General features: G+C 33.8%; 2 protein-coding genes and 1 pseudogene across 4 annotated transcripts; 2 read left to right on the forward strand and 1 right to left on the reverse strand.

Annotated features, from left to right (window-relative positions):
* Nucleotides 1–6489: 6489 nt before the first annotated feature.
* LOC132165603 (uncharacterized) lies at nucleotides 6490–17649 on the reverse strand. 3 transcript variants are annotated; one of them, XR_009438515.1, is made up of 18 exons: nucleotides 17549–17649; nucleotides 17374–17466; nucleotides 17116–17224; nucleotides 16615–16683; nucleotides 16375–16491; nucleotides 16208–16281; nucleotides 15390–15492; nucleotides 13837–13879; nucleotides 12232–12294; nucleotides 9901–10130; nucleotides 9034–9154; nucleotides 8849–8952; nucleotides 8505–8618; nucleotides 8257–8427; nucleotides 8019–8165; nucleotides 7796–7941; nucleotides 6978–7188; nucleotides 6490–6874 (listed from the first exon to the last, which is right to left on the reverse strand). XR_009438515.1 is itself a non-coding variant. In XM_059576235.1 (17 exons), exons 2-17 carry the CDS (start codon nucleotides 17438–17440, stop codon nucleotides 7037–7039), a joined length of 1830 nt encoding a protein of 609 aa, XP_059432218.1. In that variant the 5' UTR covers nucleotides 17441–17461; nucleotides 17549–17649; the 3' UTR covers nucleotides 6490–7036. The 3 variants fall into 3 exon arrangements, 2 of the variants coding, with proteins under 2 accessions (XP_059432218.1, XP_059432217.1); XM_059576235.1 differs by having other exon boundaries at nucleotides 6490–7188; nucleotides 17374–17461; XM_059576234.1 differs by having other exon boundaries at nucleotides 6490–7188.
* Nucleotides 17650–18344: 695 nt separating this feature from the next.
* Nucleotides 18345–18926, forward strand: LOC132165828 (two-component response regulator 24-like; annotated as a pseudogene).
* Nucleotides 18927–20315: 1389 nt separating this feature from the next.
* On the forward strand, nucleotides 20316–26228 carry LOC132165831 (uncharacterized). The gene is made up of 4 exons (XM_059576511.1): nucleotides 20316–20540; nucleotides 20655–20751; nucleotides 25074–25360; nucleotides 25810–26228. The coding sequence occupies exons 1-4, from the start codon at nucleotides 20316–20318 to the stop codon at nucleotides 25978–25980; spliced, it is 780 nt and encodes a 259-aa protein (XP_059432494.1). The 3' UTR covers nucleotides 25981–26228.
* Nucleotides 26229–27102: the final 874 nt, after the last annotated feature.

The following is a 27102-nucleotide window of genomic DNA, read 5'->3' on the forward strand; positions in this document are numbered from 1 at the left end:
TTTTTAAGCTTTTACCAAATGTTTTTTTTTTTTTCTATTTTTAAGTTTTTTAAACCATTAAAAGAGCTTTTAATTTTTTTACCAAACGAGTATTTTTTTTCTTCAAATTGACTTTTTGAGTGTTAAAAGTACTTTTAAGCCCCTCAAACACAATTCTAAACAGACCCTAAGTCAACAATTGCTTGAATGTGGTACTTTTTGTGGGTCCTATTTATGGCTCATCCTCTCATATTCAGCTCTAGTGTCATTTCACCATTTACTCAATTCTCTTGTGTATTGCACAGAAGAAGACAAAAAATACATTAAGAGGGCAAAAAATGGTTATCTAAATTTGTAGTTTTGTTTATCTAATAGTTTTATATTATAGGGTATAATACAAATTTGCAGTAGTTTTGGAGAAACATTGATGTAATCTTTAATTCAAAGGACTTTATAAATTGAGCGTTAATTTAAGGGAATATATGTACTTTTCTCCAAATATTATGAATAACCAAAAAAAAAACAAAAAAAATGAAATCTATAAATGTGGTGGGAAAAAAAGTGATTGACAATTTTGATTTCTGATGTAATATAAAAATGATAATTGTTTTTTGCTATATATATATTGATTTCATGTCATGTGCTGCATGGTGGTTATGGCATAAAAATAATGTCATTTAAGGAAGATTGTTGATCTGTTCTTAATTTTTTAATATATTTTCTTGAGGATTCTCAATCAATGAGAAAGTACTGGGATTTGCTAAATTTTTAATTCAAGATAAAGACGAGTGATTTATATAACACCGATGCGCATCAACAGTGTGCACGCCGGTGTTATAATATTATAAAATATAATTAAAATAATATTTAAACAGTAAAAAAAAATATTATAACACCGGCGTGCATATTGTTCATGCACGCCGGTGTTATATAAATCACTGCTCCAACTTAAATTATGGAAAACATTCATTTAACAATCAAAAAGTTTGTTTTGTTGTGTATGTAACAACGGATTAAGATCCTCTACGATTTAAAAAATATATATATTATAAATTACGAAATTCGCTTGAAAAATGTCATATATTAAAAATGTTGCATATTATACTTTGACAGAGACGCTTATTCTTAAATTAATCAAAAGACTTTTTTTTTTTTTTTTTTTTACAACATAAAAAACAATAACCCGATAACATGTCACCTTTTTAATAGGTGACATTTTTTGAGCGTTTTAATGTAAAGAAACGGCTTAAATTCTGTAATTTGAGAACAAAAGAAATTGTAGGAGATCATAGCGAAAACATTAGTTACACATGCACTGTCACTTTAAAAAGACTAGTTAAATTATAATATGAACTTTTTATAATCACTAATAAAATATAGTCTCACCTAATAATACATTAACGTAAAATTTAACACCAATGAGTATTTTTATAATTTTTTTATTAAATATGTAAAACTTAATTAGTATTTGAGTCAAATGGTGAAATAGACACGCCTTTTGTACAAATGCGACGTTAGTTTACCTACTAGCGGTCCAATTAACGTCTTTGTAGAGCGTCAGATTTCAGGTGATGATAGTGAAGTGTAATTGAGTCTTTCAAGTAAAGGATTTGAAGGGTTTTTTATTTTTATTTTTTATAATTCAGAATAGGAAACAGGAAAGGAGAGGTGGATGTTAATGTTAGTATTAAAGGATTTAACTCGTTTAATTAAATAAATTGAGTTATAATTAACCTATATAATTTTATATACATCACCTTAGGGTTGATGGTCTGAACTAAATGAGTTGGGTTAAAGTTAACCTATATAGTCTTACACTCATACTTTGATTCGACATTACTCTAACCTAATACGCTAACATGAGTTAGCACTTAGCAATCCCTAATAAACTTTTAAGAAACCTAAGAGAGTGATTAATCAACTCTACTTTTATAAGTACTTACATTCAATTCAGCATTTTAGCTATCAACTTTTACTTTTCCATTTTAAATATTATTCATTTATCTACTTTTCCTATTCCCAAAAAAGAGATATAATACGATTGTTTTTTTTTTGCTAATATAACTAAGAATTTGTAAGCTACGTACATTGCTCAAATACAACTCAGCAAATCTTTAATCATTTTATTGAGCTAAATGTGGAGCCTTTTTGAGAATGAACATTTGAAGAAGTTTTATTTATTTTTTTATTTTTTTTGTTACTCTTAAAAGTATGGGGAAACTACCTTTTGCCCTATAAACTATAATGCATTGACACTTTCCCACCATGAACTGCCAACTGTATTACTTTGCCCCAATGAACTACCATTTTGTACCAAAAACCCCATTGAGTCAATCAAAGCCGTTAACTCAGACGGTCAAAGTAACAATGTGTTGTAGTTCATGGAGGCAAAGTGACAATGCGTTGTAATTTATGGGGGCAAAGTGACAGATTGACCATTTGAGTTAACGGCTTTAACTAACAAAAAGGGGTTTTGGACACAAAATGGTAGTTCATGGGGGCAAAATAATACAGTTCACAGTTCATGAGAAGAAGTACCAAGGTGTTATAGTTTATGGGGGCAAAAGGTAGCTTCCCTAAAAGTATTATTGAAAACAAAAACGAAAAATAGTTTTCCATTGTTCTTTTATTGAAATTTAATTCTATTATTTGTTGGAAATGAAAACAAAAAAAAATCCCAATTTTTACATTAAAATTGAAAGAGAAATTCAATCACATTAAAGGCAATAATTTTGTCACGTCTGAATATCACACATTACCTAGTTTTAACTTTAAAAAAGAAAATGGTATAGTAGATTTTCTTATATTCAATCAAAAGCAAGAAGAAACGTTTATTCTATCAAATTCACATGTATTTATCAATGTTACTCCCCACCCCACTTTCAATTGTTTTCTCATGAGCTTTTTTTACAAGAAACGTCTATATGGAAAATATTCATACAAAGTACATCCTCGATTTTTCCTAATTGTTCTCAAATTTTCTGAATTTTTGTTTCCACGAGTTCATCAAACTATAAGCTTCATTTTTTTTTCTTTTTTTCTTTTTTTCATAATTTCGGAAGGCTTTTTTTTTGCCTTTTTGAGGAATGAATTAGTTATCACAATTGGCGCCAGAAGTGTTAAAGTATTAAGAGAGTGATTAAATTTATCATTTTTTATCTGTTTAAGTTTTTAGAATAAATAATAATTTAACATGATATTAGAACAGAGATCGTGAACCCCGACTTTGAATTAACACAACAAACTCATACTAGATTTTTCAAAAATTGAAAATATATATAGTGGGGTTTTTTATCTATGTTTCTTTTTTATTTCCTCAATGTTCTCGATGTTACTCTTTTCCATGTTGTGTAAATGCGTAAAAATTAAAATTCGCTGTTTATCCAAAAAACTTAAGTTAATAGAAAAATGATAAATTTAATCTTATTATAACATTCTCCATCGGGTGTAGGCTCAAAATCAATAGATGAGGTCATTAGTTCAAATCTCCTTCCCCCTCTTCTTGTGCAGACATGAAAAAAAAAAGAAAAAAAAGAAAAAAAAAGTGAGGCCAACACGCTCAATCCACCTATATTCAATTAAATAATTGAATTTACATCTTTATATCAACTTAAACTTTTGAAACAACAAATAATTTAACATGAAATGCTAGACTCATGATTGTTAGTCATAATTATGACAAATACAAGTAATAGAAGAGTCTAAGGTTTATTAGTACGCAATTAGGACCTTAAAACAAGCCTGGTTTGCCTATTTTAGGAAAAAATGTAAAATCAATAATTGTAGTTTATCTGATTTGCAATTAGCCCATTGTGGTATCAAAATGAAGTTAGAGATTCCTAAGGTAAGCCAAAAACAAAATTTAGTCCCTACTGCCAAATTCTGTCTATTGATTTAATAGATTTCGATAACGTGAAACGTTAGAGCCAATAAAATTGTTACATGTGTCTTATATAAGTATCACACTAATGCAATTTGTTAAATTAGTGGACATAATTTGACTATAAGGAATTTTTTTTTTTTTTTTTGCATAACTCAAGGATGTTTGAGTTTATTTTAATATCACATGGAACTAATTGTAAATTAGGTAAACTACAAGAACTAATTTTGTATTTTTCACCGTATTATCCTATAATGTAATTAGTAATTAATTTGAAAAATATGAAGTGCTAATGACAAAGAAAATCACAAATTCTTGTGCTTCTACATTGTTTTAGATTATATGTTACTGTTACTATTATGATGAGTAGTGAAAATGGGCCCCCATTATTTGGCATATTGAAATTTCTGGTCCATAAAATGATTGCATTATCCTCCAAAATCAACAGTGATAACAAGTTCCACCAGACAAAAATTGCTAACAAATTGTTTGTTCAAAGGTCATTCAAGTCATCATAATAAAATGTTTGTTAAATTAGATTAGGGAAAGAATAAATTCCAAAAGGAGATGATTGGGCATAGCACAAACAATGAAAAGGGTAACTTCATGACAAAGCCAACCCAACAACTCCTTTTGGACACAACTCAAGAAAAAATGAAAAGAACAAAAAAGACTTGCCCACTTTCACTTTTGTTTGATAATGTCAGGATTATGGTAATACTATATTATATATAATTAATTGGATTTTGCATAATGTGAGGAATAGTTTGATGATCTTTACAGGGTGGCAGATTAGGTTTGTTCGGATGACTTGTGCATCTAAGCAAAAAGGGGGTTGTGCTTAGAGTACCAAAGCCTCCTTTTTAAAAGAATAATGAATTGAAACATCTCTCCTGCTTTTACTATAACCCTTTTACAATTAGGTAGAAAAATGAAATAGTACAGCGAGATACATGAAGCGTTACTTCACAGATCATCTGTCATGCATAACTTTTGTCAGATGTAACTGATATGTGTTATACCTGTTAGGCGTTATAAACACTTGGCTTTTAACTATTTGAAATGTGCTTTTTTAAAAAACCCCTGATTTTTAATTATTTTATGGTTGCCGTAGTCAGTGTTACGTAGATTATCATGTAATCTCTAAAGAAGTTATATAGTAATTAATAGTAATTAAATGAAACCTTAAGAGCATGTTTGAGATTGTGTTTGAGAAATAGAGCTTTTACGCTTTTTTGGCAAAAGCTTAAGTGTGTTTTGGTCATTTTTAGACACTTAAAAGCGTTTTCAATTTTTTTTATCAAACTGATACTTTTTTCTTCAAACAGACTTTTTGAGTGTTAAACGCACTTTTAAGTCCTTCAAACGCACTTTTAAGTCCTTCAAACGCACATCTAAGCAGACGTTAAGTAAATGCAATCGTGTAACCAATGCAACTTGATTCTAAGTACCATTCTTCATGCACAAGCCACCTTTTGCATTCCATCACAACCCCATCTTGTCTTAACTCCTCAACGATGGGATGTCTTTTTCACCTTTATCCCCACAACTATGATGGGGGAGAACTCCATCCACCATATGAATGGTGCAGAGCAGAGGTCAAGGAGTCAAACACAATTGGGGTGTTCCTTAAGCCACTCGTGTGGGTGTTCAATTTCATGCACAAAAGGCCATCATTAAAGGCTAAAGAACTAAAGGGAGGTAACCATCTTATCTCATTGGCAGCAAATTTGCTTTTCTAATTTGTTTCATTTTCAGTGACCGATGTGATTGCTATATGCCTTCATCATGAGACATCTACATGCCTTCATCATGAGACACCGAAACCTCCCGGTTTTAATGGGACGTCCAGGCATGTGGTTGAAGTAGAAAGGTCTTAAATTGGAAATTGAGCAACTATTTAATGGATTGTTAGCAATCTAATAGTAAATACGAGAGAGCTCCTATAAAATATCAGAGCAAGATGACGGGTTGTTCAAGACCTGCTCAAAAAGGTGAGCCTCTTCACTCACATTTACTATCTGAATTGCTAACAATATTCTATGCATCTTAAGCCATTATTATCACAATATATCAAAACATTGTGATAATAATGTCATCTGATTCATGTCTTACCCAAGCTGAATCATTAGCAACTCTGCTTGACTGGCAATTGGAGCCTTTTTGCAACTTGTTTCAAGCCAGCCTTTTTGAAAAGTATATCACAAATGCTAATTAGCCAGTGCAGAATTTAGCCAAGTGAGTTGCTTGTACTGATCGAAGCGGAAGTATTCTCATTGTTGTCTCTTCCTCCTGTTATGGACGTCCCCCTTAGTTCTGATTTCTTTGTTCTTGTTGTTTTTAGGTCTCTGTGTTTTTTGCCTTGTAAGTTTTATTTTTTCAGGGGAAAAAAAGTCAGTTCATCTCTTGGTCCTCAGACCAAAATTCATTTTCGCTCATTGAGTCACTGTTTACACAGCAGATTAATAGATCAAGGCAATTAGAATAAATGAATTAATCATCCAATCAAGAGGAATATATATATATATATATATATATATATATATATAGGCAGATCAGGATTTTGAACCCATGGGCTTCACTTTGGCCAATAGTATCATCACCCAAGACAAAAAGTACAGCAAGAAGAAGAAAATAAATAAATCCCGAGGGGCTCTACAAGAAAATAAATATTATAGCAACAGAATGCCAGAGAAAGAAATCTCATACAGCTACAACAGGCTGAAAAGGTTGGCACAACTTGAATCAAATTAACTGCCTCCATTGATCGTACACTTGTGATTCTACCAGACGACTCTCCGCCAGCCTATATGGGTTGGCCTTTACACGTCCTCGCATCTTCTACCATAATAGACCACTAGGAGGTTTGCTTAGAAGCAGTTACCCTTGAAAGAGTGCGTAATAACTCACTAATTGAGCGCTCTTGTGCCGAAGATGAACGGGATTAAGCGATCGGCCATATATAATGGAGGTAGGACTAACCAAACCAGTTGTTGAGTATTGAACAACTGCAACCTATTGTGTAGCGTGCAAGAAAAAAGAGCCAACAAGTGTTATGCACACAGTTACATTCAATATGCTTGATGCTGGCATAACTTCAATGCAGTGATCAGCAAACCTGGCAACTTCAACATGTAGTGCCACATTGGTTAAGTAAATACGAGAAAGCATCAACAACTAAGGATCATCATCATAAGGTGCATCTGAGGCTGATGATGGGGGAAGAATTAAAATGGACCGCACATCAGGCTTTATTCCACTAAGCATGGCCATGTGAGCCGGCTGATTGGACCAAGTATTTCCCGACAAGTCCAAAAGCTGAAGATTACCTAAATAACAAGTACGATATAGTCACAGTTTCGAAATGTTCCTGGATAGTAGGGATGTGCTATAGGGAGGAAGAATTTGCAACATTAGAGCAAATATTTGTTCAATTTTGCATTACATAGCATTCCAAATGGACAGTATATTTAGCTTTATTCAGCATTTGAAATTTCTTCAGTACCGTGGTCAATATCAAATTAAGGAAATGATAATATACTGTTTTCTGAACAGTGGAATTTTCATATTAGTCTGTTGCATCACACTGGCATGTTATTTAATGAGGTAAAGCTACAAGTACAACAAAGCTACCAAAATTGCAATGAAAGATACAACTCAAATTGATCATCTTTCTAAATTCAATTAATGTAAGGTTGAACGAGAAGTTTTTTCTGAAGTCTATATGAAGCATAACTGAGTAAATAGAACTTTGTTTTAAGCTTTGCAAATCCAAACGCAGTTTACCTTAGGTGGCATGATTCACATCCGCAAATGATAGCATTTGATCTATTTCATATTCTGAAATTATCTAGTAATGTTGATACTAATGAAACTAGCAGTACCAAGACAAATTGATATCTATTCTAAAATGACAAGGTGTTTTACAATAATTACCTTTTGCAACTTTCAGTGCAGAACAGATGATGGTTAAGGATTCCACAGGCATAAAATTATATGCTGCATTAACTTCAGTAAGTTCAGGAGCCAATGACATGAGTTTTGACAAAAACTTGGCAGTTTCAATCCCACCACGGTTTTCGCTGTACGAAATTCATTAATATATTACCACGAGCAACAACAAAAATTACAGAAAAGATATATAGGTATGAATTGGAACCTAATGTTGATTTTGACTAGCTTCAACTTCTCCTCCATGATGCCTTCTTGTAATTCCCGAAAACCAGATGAACCAAATCCAATACCTCCAACATTCAGTACTTCAATGGATGTGTGCAAAAATTGTCCCAAAGCCACTGCTACCTGGCTGGAGGACAATCAAAACAAACCAAACACATTTGAAGAATGAAAAATAAGTGATAAAGAGTAATTTCTACACCAGTGTCAACCAGACAAACCTGCCAAGGAAATTATCAGCAAGAGATAGAGACTTTAGTGGTCCTTTAAAGGTTGAAAGGGTATTTAGAAGTTCAGTTACGCCATCGCAAGAAAGGTCGCAACTCTCCAAATTCAAGTCAGCCAAGGAAGAACATCTTTCAAAATCTTCAACAAAATGGGGGATTAAACTCCTGCAAGTTTAAAGATAGCATGTGAGAATGAATGCCTACTGTATCCAAAACACGTGGAGAAAGGAAATTCAATTCACCTGATTCCTTCATCCTCAATTGAATTGTCACTTATATCCAGGACTTCCAAGTTAGGCATCTGAACCAGAGCATATCTTAGACAGGCCGCGTCCTCTTTGTGTAGATTACAACCTCTAAAATCAGAGAAGTAACTCTCAGTGCATAAACGTTTATTTGGAATTTCCCTAAAACCTTACCAGTGACTTTTGTGTGGCAGTTCATATCCTCTAAGGCACTGGGGCACAAACCCAAGGGATAGAACATGTGGTGTCCAATTTTTCAAGACACTACAACCGCCATGAATTGCTTGCAGGGGATAATAGTGTTGCATAGAAGTCATAACTTTACTGTGCTAGTGTGGTACCTTAGGTTGAGCACGCGTAAAGATTGTAAGGACTTGCCAATTCCAAAGGATGAGAAGGGGCCACGTGAGGATGTCCGATTAATATTAGAAAGCCATCCTGATATCTGCAAGTGTTAATGAAGCTTTCTGTTGGTTTTAAAAGAATGCAAACTCTATAAAAGATCACATAGAAATGCACAACTCACATTGTTTTCCGAAATTTCAAGGACAGATATGCTGGATGAAACATCAAGAAGAGTACAAAAAACCATATTTGCAAAATTCCGGCCAAGTTGGTTGTCACTGAATTTTAATGAACACAAGGACCTAATAGAAAAATAACAGAGACTTCACAAGTGAGAGCAGACACTATTGGAGCAATTTAATGTCTGACATTAAACATGTAAGTGACGTAACAATAATTGCATATGTTTGACTTCATCTAAACTCATAGAGATTAAACATTGAAGTAGCTGACCGATTTTTGCATTATTCTTCCCAGGTACAATATAACTTCTGTAGCGTTGGTGAAACAAGAATTTTTCTCTTTTAACACCCCCCCCTCAACAAACAAAAAAAAGCAATAAAGATATAAAGCCCACAAGAATGACATGTGTAGTGCACTAGAGATAGGCAAGGCATTGACAAATCTCAGTTAACAAAATTAGATCCAAGCTCTCTGAAAAACCAAGAAGAAATCCAAGTATCATTATAGATGAACACCATCGACCCACAAGGGTAATGGGAAACTGATCATTTGCTTTCTACTCGTGGGGTGATGCTGCAGGATTGAGTTCAAGACTTTTAAGGCTCGAAAGGAGCTTGTTAGGTGTATTACGCTCCTTAGCTACTGGAAGCTTAAGACTGAATTTTGCAAAGCCTTCCCCCCGCCCAAAAGAAAAAGATGGAAAGAAAACAAAAATGAAACATAATTTTGAAAACGGCAGGGAGCAGTTGTTGTAATTACGATACAAAGGTTTCAATGTTGATAAGTATGTTGAGCACCTCAATCAATCAAACAATACATATGTATACAAGTTGGTTAAAATGAACAATTATTAGAAAAGAGGTACCTTCCTGATGATAAAAATGATTCAAGTCCAACAGGTAATGAAACTAGGCGGTTTTCAAGAAAGCTTGACGTATTGAATGAGAAATTTTGTATCCCATGGGTCAGTGTACTCTTTAGGAGTAGAGAATCACAAATTTCATTGAGAGAATCTGAAGACAGTTTGCAGTCAATGAATTCAAGTGATGTTAATGTTTCACTGTTCTGGTTCAGAAGTTTGCAAATCCCATTAATCTGAAAAGTTGTGAGTAGCAAATTATCATATTAGCAGTTGGAAGGAAGCATTTAGCATTCACGTAAACCAAAACCTTCAATGATAAAAAATTGAATCTGGCAGTTGGTAACAACATCTAAAACATTAGCCAGGAAGGAGCTCGAGCATTATATGAAGACAAAACTTTATATTTTTCTATACATGGTTACTTATCAAAAAAAAATTTTCTATACATGGTTAATACAGAATGAATTTTGTTGAATAAGTTGACAGCAATTCTAGGATTTTAACCAGAATTGTTTTAACAGTGAGTTACCAACTTAGCCAACATCTCATAACCCCTACAAACTCGTGGAAAAGAAGCAGATTGCTATCTTCAGGTCCACCAAGATTCTCACATGCCATTACTAAGACTAGTAGCTTGAAAAAACTTAGCAATGATTAGATTTTCTTGTGGACTCCATTTATATTTTCTTTGAGAGTGCTCCACCCTAAGAAAATAACTTTTTCCCTCATGTTATTGAGTGCACACTAAGATGATTTTGCCTTGAAAGTGGTGTCCTATAGCCCCACTAGTCATTCTTCTAAGCTTACTTGTACTCTAAAAAAATAACTCCCTTTCTTTTATTTCATCTTGAGATCTCCATGTTCTAGGATGATATGTTCCTTCCATGTTATCTAAACACGGTGGATTGATCTTATCTCCGCATGTTTTCTTATCATGCTTTTAGTCTATCTTTCGCACAAACTTGCAGGTGGATAGAATTATGTATGCATTTTCATTGAAAAGGCTTGTTGAAAGTGACAAATCCTCACTAAGATGATGCTACAGCATAGGTGTTCAACAAGTCCCCAAATTTTTTGGATAGGGATAGGGGAGAGAGAAAGAGGAGATCTGTCAGAGAGGAAATGAAGAAGAACTACCTTATCTCTACTCAGTTACCTAGGAGCAAGAGCGGAACTAGTTATGTTGTGGGGGGGGGGGGTCAAATTTTTTTTTTGAAATTTATATAGCGTAGGTAGGTTTGATATGAAGTAACCCTAAAAATTGCCTTATTACCCCCAAAACGGATCAGAGGAACTTTCACCTAAGAGAAAAATCCATGGATTCTCTAAAATATCCTAATTTTCTGACACAAAATACCTTAGCTTTCTCCATAGCACTGTCCCCCTTGACAATCCGGCTGAGCTTAGTGTTATCTGCGTCCTCGGAATGTTGCATATATTCCACCTCCGAGGACGGGTCAAGTGAAGCAACTTAGGTTTCCTTGGCTAAAGCGAAGAGCAGAGTTTGGGAGCGCTTGTGGGTGAGAATGAGAGGTAAATGAGTGAGCTTTGGAAGGTTTTATATTCTCTAATGTAAAGGAACAACTACCTCCAGCAGTTGTATTCCATAATATAGATTTTCTTCTTTTAATATGTAAATGCTTTCTGACTTGCTATACTGCACTAAGCTCAATAAATTTCTTTGTTTTCTCCGTCTGGAAATTTTGGTTGTTCAGACAGGACAAGTAAATACTGTTTATATGAAGTAAAATAAAATTAGGCATGACGATATAGTGAGTGAGCACACAACCATCGATATACTTTATGACTTAAAGGTATTCATTTTTGGAGATAGAAGTAATTTAAACGCATGTGTTTTGATGTCCAGTGCATCTAGTGATCGAAAATATGTTTTTGTAAGTCCTCCAAATGGTAAGCCAGAAGCAAATGGACTGCACACATGTAGTGGCAGAGCTATGTTATCACTTCTCTGTTGTCCACGTCATCTTTCACCCTCTTCCCTCCACCCTATGTAGGTTGCCCCCCGCACAACAAAACCTGGTCCCGCCCCTGCCTAGGAGCAAACATGACCTAATGTTGCTTGGACCAATAATGGTGGCACAAGCAGTCTAAACAAGGCGGGAAAAAAGGAACAAACAAAAATCAAAAAGGTAAAAGTTGCTAGCTTACTCTCTTCATCTCTGTTGTGCTTGTTTCAATATGCTCTTTTCTATGCGTGTAAGTAGTTTCATCATTTTAGCAACAAAGTTATTAGTCTCACACTCTACCTCTATAATTAGAAGAATATAAGTTTTCTATTAACTTAAAAATACATAGAAAAAGAATTGATCTTACATGCTCTTTGGATCTGATCAACCTTAGCACCAAGCTCTTTAACTTGCAATTTCTCAATAAATGCTGCATGAGAATAATATTAGAGGTTTCTAAAGTGCCAACAAATATCAAGCCATTATGTAAGCATATAAATACATGTGTACAAGACCATACTCACACACACACACACACAATCAATTTAATTTTCTTTTTAGTAAGTAAATGAGATATCAAAAAAGCGTAAGGCGCCCCATGTACACATGAAGTATATAAAAGAAAACACCTAACTAGAAGGAGAAAAAAGAACAAGAAAATTATGATAACTAAGCACCAAAGGAGAAACAAATGCAACTGTCTAAAGATATAGAGTATTGAAGAAAAAGACTTAAGCTCCTCCAATATCATCTCACGGTCTTCAAAATTTCTGTCATTCCTTTCCCTCCATAGACACCATAAAATGAACGAGGCATCATCTTCCAGAGTCCACCAACAAGCATACAAGTCAACTATCCGTTAAGGCATAACCAAGACAACCCAAAACAACTGGAAAAAAAAGATTCCATAAGGCACTAGCAATCTCACAATAGAGAAGACGATGGTCAATGGACTTTCTATTCCTTTTATACATACAACACCTATCGACCACAATGACATGTCGTTTCCTACGATTTTCGATGGTAAGGATCTTTCTTAAGGTCGCCGACCAAGCAAAAAAGGCCGCCTTCAAGGGAGCGTTAGTATGCCAAAAGTCAATTAGATCCAATTCTTATGATACTAGTGGTACACAGTATAACCTAATTTATAAAACAACTCAGCCTCCACACAAAAGAACGTACTAGTAAGGTTTTATTTTTGGGCGGGCGGGGTGGGGGGAATTGTTGTAAGTAATGTGTTGATGTGTCGATATTTCCTTTTCAGATTATTTCACATATTATTACATGTTACACAATATGAAAATACAGGGAAATAATTCATGATAAGATGCAGAAGCTGCCAACTTGGCTTTATAATAAATATGCTACAAAGACGAACAAAGATCGATTCTTAACAAGAAGAGAGAAAATGCTAAAATTCCTTTCCCACATATAATCAATCCCGAGGTCAAGCATTATATTGATCCTGAAGTCACCTTTCTTGTACGATTTCAAGCAAACAAGACAAGGATATCCATAGATGAGTAGTACAACTAGATTCCTAGAGATGACATGCTATGCAATGCTTTGGCAATATAAAACTTAAAATAGGTACAAAAAAGCATGTTTTTATCTTTAAAGAGACGAGTTAAAGAAAAGCTAATCTTTTACTGATGTTCATAGAGTCTTTTACCCAGACCCAAAGAAGAAGTCTCTTAAAAAGGTTTTTTTCAAAAAAAAAAAAAAAAAGAAAAAAAGAAAAGAGAAAAGAAAAGAAAAAAATAGATAATTCCCAAATTTTAGATTTCATTGTATCTCTATAGAAATGCAATTTCGCAGTTATCGTTTTCCTTAATTATAGAACGAATGTAACTCATACATTTAGTCAAAAACCAAATGAAACAGGGATAATTCATTTCGGATTTAGAGACTAAAACCAACTCTTAGAAAGTCACAGACAATGTTCCTTCTAACTATGAAATGAATAACTTACACAAGTTTCTGTAGTGCAAAGTATATTTTGAAGTCTCAGACATCTGCATGAAGAAAAAACATCACGTAAAAACCTAAGCTAAATCATCAATCGTCCCAAAAGAATGGGGGCACCTCTTCCGTTGTTTTTGGGTGGAATACCCCCACATGCCACCACCACCTATGATACCAATTCCTTAAACTTCACCAGAACTACTCACGATTTACTAAAGGGGTAAATCCAGCTTCTAAAAATTATCTGGGTTATGAAACAATGCCGAACAGTATTATGGAGCTGTGAGATTTCATTTTCAAGAACGTTCAAGATTTCCATCACCAAGTGTCTTGTCTATCTTATAAGTAGATAGGAAATGTTGCATTAATCATTAAGGCCCCATTTGTTTTGGCGTAAAATGTTTTCTATTGAAAAATGTTTTTAGTTGAAATCATGTTTTTGCACTTTCCGGCATTTGGCTCATCTGGAAAATCATAAATATTCTTATATTTTCATTCAATCATATTAACCTATAAATAAAACTTTTAATCACAACATAAAAATATTAATATGAAACTAAAAAAAAATCAACCTAAAAATTATGTTTAATTAAAATATACAAATATTTTTTTGATGGTAATTGGTAAACTAAAATATACAAATATTGACTACCAATGATCATATATTTTCATATAATCCGAGGAGCAGTGAGAAAAAGAGTGTGAGAATAAAAAACTTTTGGGAGGGGGTGATTGAGATCTAGTGCAATTGCCTGCCCAAATTGTTTGCAATTTGTGCATGCAATTGTTAGAGGACCATTGTGGGGCCCACCTACCCGGGCAGTTGTTCAGGCAACTTGGGACTTGCTCAGGCAGGTAGGCCCCATAAGGAACCTCTCACAATTGCTTGCTTGGAGGTGTGGGAGAGCAACATAAAATGGTTTATGTAGATAAGAAGCGTAAACCATTTTACACTTTGAGAATGTTTTTTTTCTTCGTCAACTGAAAACATTTTCAGGTTGACCAATGTTTTACACCGAAACAAATGAGGCCTAAATTGATATTCTAACACTCTCCCCATGTGAGGTCAAACTCTCTCTTGACAAGTAAGGCCCAACACATAGAATATTTAATGAATTAGAGGGTAACTAGTAGAGTTAAGGCTTAAACTCATCATCTCTATTCTAATACCATGTTGGATCATCAAGTATCCCAAGAGTCTAAATTGATAGGAAATGATTAATTTAATCATTTAATGCATATTCTAACACCTAAACCATTAGTATAATTCAAAAATAATAATAGGTATGAGAAAAAAAAATTTAAACTAAAACAAACATAAATAACATTACTATGACTTCGTTTAAGCACATTTACAAGAAAAGATTTATGATGCAATATGTGGAGTGCAATCAAAAATAAATCTATTAATACAATCAGCATAAGTAGAGGCAAAAAGAGCATAAATATGCACAGGGATAGATAGCTGAATACATATGTTACATTGCAACTAAGTTCAAACTAATCATTTTAGAATATTGCATAAGCTCTCATGATGTAAAGACTAACGTAACATATTACCTAATGTAGCAACCAAAATGTTGGCAGTGATCGGATAACTTCGAATACTCATAAGTTAAAGGATTTGTATGTCCATCACAACCAATGCATTTCAATATAGTGTCTGCACAGAAAGAAAAAAAGAAGAAGATAAAAACAAATTGTTTACGAACTTAACAAGGTACCAGCAGATGCAAAAATATACCCAAAAATAGAACGTCATGAAGAAGGAGAAAGTTCTTATTTCAATCTTTGTAATATGTAGATTCTTTTTACCAGTTGCAAAAGAAAACAAACAAAGCAGACGATGTTGTGATGTATGTGTATTAACTGAACATAAGTGCACTTTTTGAAACTTAGTAACGTGGGATTCAAAAGCTCAGTTCTGCAATGGAATCAGAAGGTGTGTGGCGGGGGAGTTTCTTAACCATCAAATCTCATCCCTTGAGCTTTCTGCAAGAATGCATCCATGCAATATCAAGGCAACAAAATTTAGTTCTGGAAGAAGACCTAAATCACCTTGTTCATTGTTTCTCAACAATTTCGTTTGAGATATGCTTCCAACACGCAAAAGAATCTCGAATTACTTTACAAGTGAAATAGATTGCGTCAAAGTGATAGAAGTAATTTCATAATCATTATCACCAGTAAGATATAGCAGACACAATTTTGTATGTATATGAAAGGAAGCAGGTGATGATGCCATTCCAGCTCAGGTGGAAACTAAACCCAATTTAGTATTACAAGGCTCAAGAGACTTTATGACCTAAGCAGGAATCCACCTTCACTCAGAATATTCAGATATTAACAAAAGAAAATGAAAGCATCATACTTAGTACCTGGAATCTGTATGTCACCGATACATCCATTAAAAGATGGAATCAAAGCTATCTCTGCAGCCTCATCTAGGCAACTATTCAACATAACAAAAGGGCTAAATCATGAGTAGAAGCCATGAACAAATAATAATACACACTCAGATGTTTGTGTCACCAAATGGGCATACTTTTGCAAATGCACTTCCCAATACATCTGCTGCCAGTCAACTGGTTTGATACGGTCAACAAGGTCAGGCCAACGCAATTTGAATAACGCCCTCCATGCCATGTTGAATTTACAATACCTATGAAAAAAAATCAGTTCCATTCTCAGGCATTTATGCTCTTCTACATGTCTCTACATCAAATAAAGACTCCATAGAATGTCACATCATTAAAGAAAACCACAACTCTCAATTCTTCCAAACCTTCCACGTTTTCTTCCGTTTCTAAAGCAATCATCAGTAAACTCATGGTCATTCGGATCCTCAAATGGCCTGTACAAACAAGAAGTGAGCTAAGCAATAATAAAAAGAAAACAGTACATAAAAAGGTCAATAATTAGTTACAGTAGGCAACATGTGAAATAACTACATTCACGTATGTGTCCACTATCCCACCAGAAACACTCTTACATTTAAGATAACTGATTACCATTTATCCCAAAAGTCTAAACTATTGAGAAACAGTGAATTTAATTGCTTAACTATTATTCTAAAAACAACAATGACAGTAATACTAAAAATAGTTTACTATTATACACTAATTCTAGGTCTCTACTACTGCGCCAAGACATTTTACCATCTGAGCTAACAAACACTTTCTTATGTTTACTAACAAAAACGTATACCCATCAAAACAACAAAGCTGAACTCAAATGAACATCGTGTGGTAATTATTAACAAGTTCACAGCTAGAATTCGTCGTACATGTGTGTTTGCAACTTTTGCAAGGCCAGTGGGGGCAACCTCGAAACCAAGGTATCGAACAAATCGCACGGAAGCTCGTAGACAACAGCCGGTACAACATCAATGTCCCCTGCAACTCCTTAACCAATCAAAATCAGCCATTTTCGTCGATTTTATCACCTTCATACCCCAAATTAAGCGCAGAATTCACCCAATTTAAAACAAAAATCATAAAATATTAAATAGATCGTATTCGGTTGATTGACAACACTAAATTACCGTGCAGGATGAGCCCTTCCTTGAGTACCTCTATGCATAAGCATATCAAAGATGGAACCTCTCTCATTCTTTAAGCTTGGATTTATCGCTGCCCTTCAATAAATAAATAAATAAATGAAGTCCGACTTTATTTTTTTAAATTTAATTTTTAATTTTGGGATAAAGTATGACTCACCGGTAAATTTTCAGAAGCTTTGCGCGGTGGTTGCAGGCTTATCCCGTTGAAGAAGAAACCGGCGCACGGGCGCAGAGGAAAATGAAAAACATTTCGAGACTGAGAAGGATAACGACGTCGTTCTAATATTGAAATAAAATAACCCTGCTTTTCCCTGTAAACAAATAGAAGGTCCGAATTTCTATTTCGATAATCTTAAAGGTCTGAATTTCTATTTTGATAATCTTAAAGGTCTGAATTTTAATTTAGTTTTGTTTAGTGATAAAATTTTTGTCATATTTATTTTTGTGAAAGACTTATACTACACCATCAATTTCTCGGCGCCAAATAATAAAAATAAAGACATTTTAGAAATTTTGACAAGATTTAATGAAAAATCTTAATGAAATTAAGTAATTAAAAGAAATTAAAAATTCGATACCCTTAATTGATTTTTTTAAAAAAATTTTAGAGAGTAATTTCAAAACACGTGAATGATTAAAACACCATCAATTTTGATTTTTCTATATAATTATCTAAGCTATGTTTTCACAAAATAAATAAATAAAGCACCATCAAATTAAGGGTTGGGATTTCTTTTTCTTTTATTTTTTTATTTTTTTTGAGTAATGCTTTTTAGTACATATAACTTGGATGACATGTCAATAAAAATCAACCTTATGATTTTTTTTTAACAAATGCTAATCCTATAACTAAGTTTTACTTAGGGTCCAAGATATATAACTCAATATCAAAACCCAAAAACGTAACAAACACAACCACATTGGATTATATATCAAATATGAATTAAAAAATTATGCACCTTCAATTGGATTTTCAGAAGGAATGGCACCAGCAATTTGAGTCATCTGAGGGGAATAACAAGATGAGCAAAAGGTATCAGTATCCGAGCTATCCGAGCTGGAAAAAGAAGATGAGAGGGCTTGTGGTGGATAATGAAGAATTGTGCCGAGTGGTGGAGAAGGGAATTATGAGTTTGTAACTTGTGTGGTGTGAAAACACAAGCTGTAGAGATTGGGGAGGCTGCAGTGGAGCTCATTGGTTCTGGAGCAACTTTTAATCTCATTGTCATTGACAGGTTTCTGCCTTCCATGACTGGGCCTGAGGTATATATATTTATATATATTACTTTCTTCCCATTTGCCATTCATGAATATTAAACCAAAACATAATATTCCTTATTATGTCAAGTGTTAGACTGCTAGGAAGATGCGTGAGATGGGCGTTGAAAGCAAGATTATAGGTCTTTTTGCATTGTATTTTGAAGGAGATGAAGAAGAATTTGTTGCTGCTGGAGTTGACGACTTCAAGGAAAAGCCACTATCACCCAATTGGTTTGTCCCCATGCTAAGGGAGCTGGACAACTAGATCCATCAATATCAAGCCTTCCAAACTAGAGGACCATTCTAAGTGTTAATTCCCTTGTAATGTTTTCCTATGCTGTTCTTTTGAGCTAATAATGTTGTAATTTGTCCTGCACAATTGAGGTACAATTGTAGTATTAGTGGCAAATTAATTGGCAACAGGAGTAGTAGAGATGTTTGTCCCTGAAAACTCGTGTTCTTGTCCTTGCCTTGGTTCTTTTAGATGAGCATAGATCATTGGCACGCTAAGTTGGTATTTTAGTTCACGGGAGACAAGATTAAAAAATAAAGTTGAACAAAACTTGATTAAAAATATTAAAAAAGATAACTACATAGATATACATTCTTAGTTTCTTACCTCTATGATAATTCTCAAGTGAAATTTCTTGTAATATATATAAATATTATACAGTAGTAAGACTTCAACAAGAAATTAATCTCAACACAATAAAGAAATCCAAAATGTATACATATGATTCTCACATCAAAGTAGGAGGATACCTTTTTCTCTTTCTGATTTGATGTGCGTATATGTGTAGGGGTGAATAACTGCCCGGTAACCGCTAACTGCATTAACTGCATTTAAAGGCAATTAGGAAAAACTGCTAACTGCATAGGCGATTACGGTTTTAAGTTTTGAAAAAATCGTTAACCGCTAACTGCCTAACTCTTCGAATTACTTTTCCCTCTTTTGACATCCACTAATCTCTCTATCGCTTCCTTCGTGTCGTACCAAAATATAGTAGTATGACTGTATGGGATCAAAATAAACCATGCTCTAAATTATTTTGTTGTCACTTTCTAATGAATAGAGAGATGCCCCTAGCTAGGCCCTAATTACACCCTTTTGCATAGATACCTCCATTTAAGGAAAAAATCACATTGCTAGATTTTCTGAATTTTAACACAATCCAACTGATATTCTGGTCTCACTAGAAACGTGACACATGCATGTAAATGACACCAATATATATATATATATATATATATATATATATGATGAGATAAAAGAACAGTACCTCTGCCCTTTAAGCGATGCTTTTTTATAATTATGAAATGCTATCAATCATATCATACTATATAATATATATAATATATATATTATATTTGCATGCACTAAAATTTAGATCATGTTTATATATATTGTACGTGTTCGTTAAATTGTGAGTGAGATGAGGTGGCATGTATTCGGTTATAGTTCTGTTATTCTGTTTGATTTCTCGATCGATCCATTAGCTGCTATTTGATTCATTCATTTCTGTGTTTGTATAAATACAGATACACTCACTGTAATTACTATCAAAGCAATACAAGATTTCATATTCTTCATTCTCACTCTTGTTAATTTCTTCTTCTCTCTTTCTTTCTTTCTTTCATATTTCTATTACTCTGTTTTTCTTTCAATGGAGAGGACTTCTCTGCCGGGGCCATCATCCAAGAAGTTAACCGCTCTTGTTGTCGATGATACACTGCTTACTCGATTGATTCACCGCAATCTCTTGGCCGGTCATGGCATAAAAGCTCAGTTGGCGGAGAACGGCAAAGAAGCCGTTGATTTCATCCGTTCTGGACAACGCTTTGACCTGATTTTGATGGACAAGGAAATGCCTGTCATGGATGGGACTGAGGTATATATATATGTGTGTGCAATGCATGCTCACTAATCCAAAATTATATGCCAATCATGATTTTGTTTATTTACTTAATTATATTAATTACTCTTTATATTTAATTAATGATAGGCAACCAAAGAGCTTCGTAGTATGGGAATTCATTGTTTTATTGCTGGTTTATCGGCAGTCTCATCAGCGGGCGGCAAAGAAGAGTTCAAGCAATCAGGCTTGGATCTCTTTCAAGAGAAGCCTTTGGATGACACTAAGCTCACTTTTATCCTCCAGAAGTTCAAAAACCATATTGCTTGATTAACTACTACAAATTAAGTCTCTTTGTTAGTTCCCTTCAAAATCGATCTCATCAGCATAATAATATAGGAGACTAGTACTGTTTGTTTGCATTTTCTTTAATTCCTAGCAAAATAATATTGCACTACATGTGTGTAATTTTGTAGAGACAAAAAGTATGCATGCATGATGCACCCATGGACACTAGTATAGTATGGAATCCCAAGGGTTAAAGATTTTCTTTCTTTCTTTCTTTCTTTTGGGTTCTATTAATAAAGTTTGGATTCTTCTATATATGCTTGTGTTGGACTTGAGATATTAATTGCACTCTACTCTACTCTACTCTACTCCTTGTAATTAAAGGCTCTTAGCAGCATTATGCCAATTATAGCTAGATTCCTTAAAAATGCTCATTCGATGACCCCAAGGGTCGGGTTATTCAATCGGCTCATGAAGCGGAGGTCGCCACTACTTCAAAAATTACTCATCCAAAGAAAATACCCATTAGCTTGATAATGCCAAGTGTCCGGGTCAAGTTGCTGGTTAAAAAGCTATAAGAACTTACCAATAAATACTGATCTGTAGCATCCATTGTGCATATATATATATATATATGATATGTCTTTTCTATCAAGCATGCCATTTGCAATTACTTCATGTTATATATGTAACGATATATGCATGGGATTTTGCTCATGTTGTCTTTGAATGCCATCCACACAAACCATTATAGTGATCTTTTCTTTGGAATAATAGGAATATTTTCAACTTGCTAACACAAACGTCAAGTAGATCATAAATTTTACTTGGTATTATTAGTACACGTGATAAGGGAGCAAGATAATATGGATGGGTTTTAACCTCAGAAAATATAGAGATTTTTTCAAAATTCTTCTATCAGCATTTTTTTTAACCAAATGATCACTTGGTCGGTGCCATCGTTGCCACTACCCCTTCCAAAGTCGTCCGGAGTATATATCCAGATTATATGAGGACCCATATCAAAATATCCCTCCACGTGAGATGGATATATATATTTCTAAGTGTGTATAAGCGGTTGCGGTTAGTAGTTATTGGGTAAAATCGCTAACCGCAACCGCCTAAGGTGCAACTGCTCCGCTTAGGCGGTTAACAGTTATTTAAATCAATAACTGGTGGTTTTATAACCTTTTTTTTTATTATTACTATTTTAATATAGGCTTTTTGAGGTGGTTTGGGCTTTTTGTGCCTATTTTTTAGGCTTATTTTAAATAGTTTTGGGTTAAAGTGTTCCAAAAAACAAAGAATATGATGAAACTCTATCCCTAACTCGTATTTAAAATGACAAAGATTTTGTGTTTAACACCAAAATGTCATTGTTTTAATGTTATATTTTGAATATAAAATATAAAATATATATTTTTATTATTATATATATAAGGGTAGGTGGTTAGCGGTTATTAACCACTTTTTCCTACCCCTAAAACCACTAACCCCCTCACCCTAGGCGATTAGCGATTTTTTATAATTACTGTTATACGGTTAGTGGTTAACGGTTGCAGAGCAATTATAACCGCCCCGTTTGTGCACCCCCGGATATTTCTAGTAATCCTATTAAAATTTCATGTGAAAACTACATGGTCAAAGAACAAATATCAATTTAATAGACTTAATTTATCCTTTGAACCTTTCAATTGGGATTGAACAACAACTTTTGAATGTATATATGGGAATCGTAATGAGGAAGACAATTATCTCGGTCTCCGGCTGCTCCATTCTCTTTGAAGAAGAAATCTAAGTCCCCATGATTTTACTTTCCTTTTCTACAAAACCTTCTGGAACTCTGTTAAGCAAGTGGTTCTTGAATACATTTGGAATTTTTCAAAAGAAGATTCCCAAACAAACAAGGCCGAGTCGATCTGTTAACCATCCAAGAAAACTTAGTCTTCTTGATTATTAATGAAGTTATGATTTTATTATTATTTTTTTAAAAAAAAAGTAGGGAATAACATTTGCAAACACATGAAAAACCCAAGTGTAGTTCCTAATGGGTAGCTCAATTGGCTGAGGGCCACACCTCATAAAACAAAAGTCACTAGTTCGAATTCCTCCTCCTTCCTTTTGTGCGAACATGTTAAAAAAAAAAAAACAAAAAAACCAAGTGCAACGGTTATGCTAATACTTGTTTCTGAAAATGAACTCTAATAAGTTAAATTTTTGGCATTAAACGTAAATCATAATTCAAAGTTAAGTTGGTCAAAAGGAAATTTCATTGAAATTTGTTTTGGAATTCGGATCCCCTCCCATTACTTAGAAAAATGAGTTTCTCGTTTTCTTAATCTTAGCCGTCAGATGAATCTAAGGGTACAAGATATATAACCCAATATTATAGTAATTGTTTTCTAATTAAGCAACATATTGATCGCAAGTACCGTTAAATGATGATTTATGGTTTCACGACAAGAACTTGAATATTGTCTTTGTAGTTCGTGTACCATTTCAATTGAATATTACATTGGTTTGACTTCACTTATTGAGGGAGAATTTTAGCTTACATGTGAAGAGGAGTGTTAAATTATTAAGTAAATAATTGAATTTACCATTTTTTAGTAGCTTCAACTTTTGAGATAAATAGTAATTTAAAATAGGTCAAGTTTTATCTTAATTAGGAAGTGTGCAAAGTAGACTCTATATATTGTTTGTAATGTTCTGATGATTAATTAGTATTTATATTCTTATTTATTAAAAAAATAATAAAAAGAAGCGGGCACAGACACTAGAAAATCTCATATATTACCTTGAAAAAGAAGAAATCTGGCTACTGAATCATATTATAAATGCAACAGTTACTTTGCTGCGTACATCGAGTTTTAGCCAATAACCGCTAATTGTAACTGTATTTTTGCCCCGGCCCTAACTATATATATATGTTTGTAATGTTCCGATCATTAATTAGTATTTATATTCTTATTTATTAATAAAAAAGGTGTAGATGCTAGAAAATCGTAGATATTACCTTGAAAAAGAAGAAATCTAGCTACTGGATTTTATTATAAATGCAACGGTTACTTTGCCACGTATCTCGAGTTATTGCTAGTGTCTAAACATTTTTTGCCAACTGGATGTGGTAGGATAGAGAAAAATGTGAACCCTGCTTCATATATATATATATATATATATATATATATATACCAACATTGTTACCAACACTTACATATATACCAACATTGTTACCAACACTTACATTGTTGCCAACATCAAGCTTTTGAAGACTTTGGCGGTAATAGTGTTGTTCTTGGGCTTTTTATTTTCATTTTTCCTTTCTTATATTTGAAGTCTAATACTGTTGTTTCCTCCTTAGAAAATGCAGGCAATTGTTTTCAACACCTTTATATATCATAAAGTTCTTGCATTTCTAGCCACAACATGTAACCTCTTTTTTTTTTTTTTTTTCTTCGAGTAATAGGGAGCAGCCATAGTGGCTTTCCTATAAGGGTATGACCATATATATATATAGTACTAGTAGCACTTCTATGTTGTGAATTAATGACATGAGTGGCCTAGACCGAAAAAATGCAAACGCTCCCTCAAATCGGTTAAACCATAACCTAACTCAACCATATCGAAGGCATTAGTAAACACCTAGCTAGTGGCATGGAAATAATCCCAAGCTCACCATTTTGGGATTCAACCCAAAGACCTATAACCTACCAAACCACTTGGGAGTAAGCCAAGTGCCACTAGAGGGTGGTGGTAAAAGATTGAGCCTAAATTTAAAATTTTGTATATAAGGGTGTGAGTTTCAAGCCTGATATGTCCCAAAAAAATATCAGGATTGAAATCTCTAAAATTTGTTGTTCGAATTACACGTAATTCAAGCAGCTCTACAGAGAGGACAAGTGAGCTCCAAACCTCAAGCAACCTTGAGCATTTGGGTCTCAGACCTTTCAAAATATCAAAGCAGAAAAAGTAATAACCTAAAAAGAGCTTTTGCGCATCTTTTACTAATTAGCTACAACTTTTATTTATAGCTATTAACTGCTTGCTTTTGAAGTCTTTCCAAGTATTTTTCTGTAAAATGAAGCTCTTCAGTTTGTTGATCAGGAAGAAAAAGAAAGGTGTGGAGGAGATTTGTAATTTTTGTCTTCTAGATGATATATATCACTTGGTTATATATAGAGGCTACTGCTTGGTTTCCTTAACGTCAAAATTAGCTCATCAATTAATTTGTTCATGGCCACCTTCTTCTTGTGCAGAGGTTATTAATTGGAATTTAAGAAGGAATGGCACCAGCAATTGAAGGAATGGCACCGGGAATTGAATCATCTAAGGGGAATAACAAGATGAGCAAAGGGTATCAATATCCGAGCTGGAAGAAGAAGTTGAGAGGACTTGTGGTGGATAATGAAGAATTGTGCCGAATGGTTGAGAAGGGAATTATGGGTTTGTGTGGTGTGGAAACACAAGCTGTGGAAACTGGAGAGGCTGCAGTGGAGCTCATTGCTTCTGGAGCAACTTTCGATCTCATTGTCATTGACATGATTCTGCCTTCCATGACTGGGCCTGAGGTATATATTTATATATTTTACTTTCTTCCCATGCCCTTCCATTAACACAAGGGCCAAGCTCCATTATCTAGTTTTTCATTATCAACTTTTTACAAGTATATTCTGACACTTTTGAGGAGATAAATTGCCACATGGTGGCTTAGCACCATGTATCACTCATTCACCCTATGACATGGGTCTTGATGAGGAAATCAATGATTTAAGTGGGGGAGATTGTGACACTCTAAAAAATTAGTCCTCTATTAGAAAGATCTAAGTGATTCTAGAGATAAGCTCTAAGTACACTTTGACTAATAGTTATAGAGTAAATGTGACTAGCATTTTCATGATTCGTTATGTTTGAGCTTACATTTGCTTCTTCATGCACCATCCATTCAACATTTCTTTTTTCTTTTTTCTTCTTAAGCCAAATGATCGGTAATCATGTGCTCTTCCTTGCAATATGTTAGACTGCTAGGAAGATACGTGGCATGGGCGTTGAAAGCAAGATTTTAGGTCTTACTGGATTGTATTGTGAAAGAGATGAAGAAGAATTTGTTGCAGCTGGAGTTGACGTGTTCATGGAAAAGCCACTATCACCCAATTGGTTGGTCCCCATCCTAAGGGAGCTGGACAACTAGATCCATCATCAAGGCTTCCAAACTAGAAGACCATTCTCATGCTATCGTAACTCAATTTAGTTTCCTTGTAATGTTTTACTATGCTGTTCTTTTGGGTTAATAATGTTGTAATTTGTCATGCACAATTGAGGTACAATTGTAGTATTAGTGGCAAATTGGCAACAGGAGGAGTACTAGAGATGTTTGTCCCTGAAAACTCACGTGTTCTTGTCCTTGCCTTGGTTCTTTTAGATGAGTATAGATCGTTGGCGCGCTAAGTTGGTATCTTAGTTCACGGGATACAAGATTAACAAATAAAGTTTGAACAAAACTAGATTAAAAATATTAAAAAATATAACTACATATATACATTCTTAGTTTCTTACCTCTTTGATAATTCTCAAGTGAAGTTTCTTGTAATATAAAAATTATAGAGCAAGATAAAATATGAACTTTTAGTACGTAAGACTTCAACAAGAAATTAGTCACAACACAATGAAGAAATCCCAAAGGTATACCTAGCTAGGATTCTCACATCAAAGTGGGAGGATACCTATTTCCTTTTCCGATTTGATGTGCGTATATGTGGTGTTGATTGCAGAATAATGTATGAGTAATGTTACATATGATCTAGGGTTGAACTAGCATTTAGAGTTTTTTTTTTTTTTTGGAGGGGGGCGGCAAAACTTAAAAATAAAAAATTTGGGGGTAAAATTATAATTTTAAAAAAAATTTATAAGAGCATTTTTAAAACAATTTGAAAAAACCTGTGGCTTGGGGGTTTTGAAGCCCACCAAGTAGTTCCGCCCCTGCATACTATACTCCGTCTCATTGGGTTGATATGGGCCTTTGAATTATTATTTATTTATTTTTGTTAGTGATAATGCATATATCATTTTTGTTAATTAGTCATATCTACCATTCCAATCAACCTTTATCTTGTGCTAGGCTACGATATACTGAGGAAGTTGGGAAATTGTTTGGAGAGTCAAAGACTTTAAAGGATAAATTGTTTTAAAAAATAGTATATTAATTAATTGGGTTGATTTCTGTTAAATCACTAATTATTTTAAAAACTTAAACTGATCATAGAAAACTAATTTCATTATTTAACTTAACAATTCCAACAATCACCAAAACTAT

The sequence above is a fragment of the Corylus avellana genome, chromosome ca11 (genome assembly GCF_901000735.1).
Source record: "Corylus avellana chromosome ca11, CavTom2PMs-1.0".
In the NCBI taxonomy this organism is placed as follows: domain Eukaryota; kingdom Viridiplantae; phylum Streptophyta; class Magnoliopsida; order Fagales; family Betulaceae; genus Corylus; species Corylus avellana.

Coding starts and splice junctions, on each gene's coding strand:
- LOC132165603 (XM_059576235.1), bottom strand. CDS start 17,440: ATGAGAGAGGTTCCATCTTTGATATGCTTATGCATAGAGGTACTCAAG. Junction 10,131..12,231: donor TGATCAGATCCAAAGAGCAT/GTAAGATCAATT, acceptor ACAACTTTTCAG/ATTAATGGGATTTGCAAACT. Junction 8,428..8,504: donor ATTGAGGATGAAGGAATCAG/GTGAATTGAATT, acceptor TTAAACTTGCAG/GAGTTTAATCCCCCATTTTG.
- LOC132165831 (XM_059576511.1), top strand. CDS start 20,316: ATGGAGAGGACTTCTCTGCCGGGGCCATCATCCAAGAAGTTAACCGCT. Junction 20,541..20,654: donor CTGTCATGGATGGGACTGAG/GTATATATATAT, acceptor AATTAATGATAG/GCAACCAAAGAGCTTCGTAG. Junction 20,752..25,073: donor AGAAGAGTTCAAGCAATCAG/GCTTGGATCTCT, acceptor GAATTTAAGAAG/GAATGGCACCAGCAATTGAA.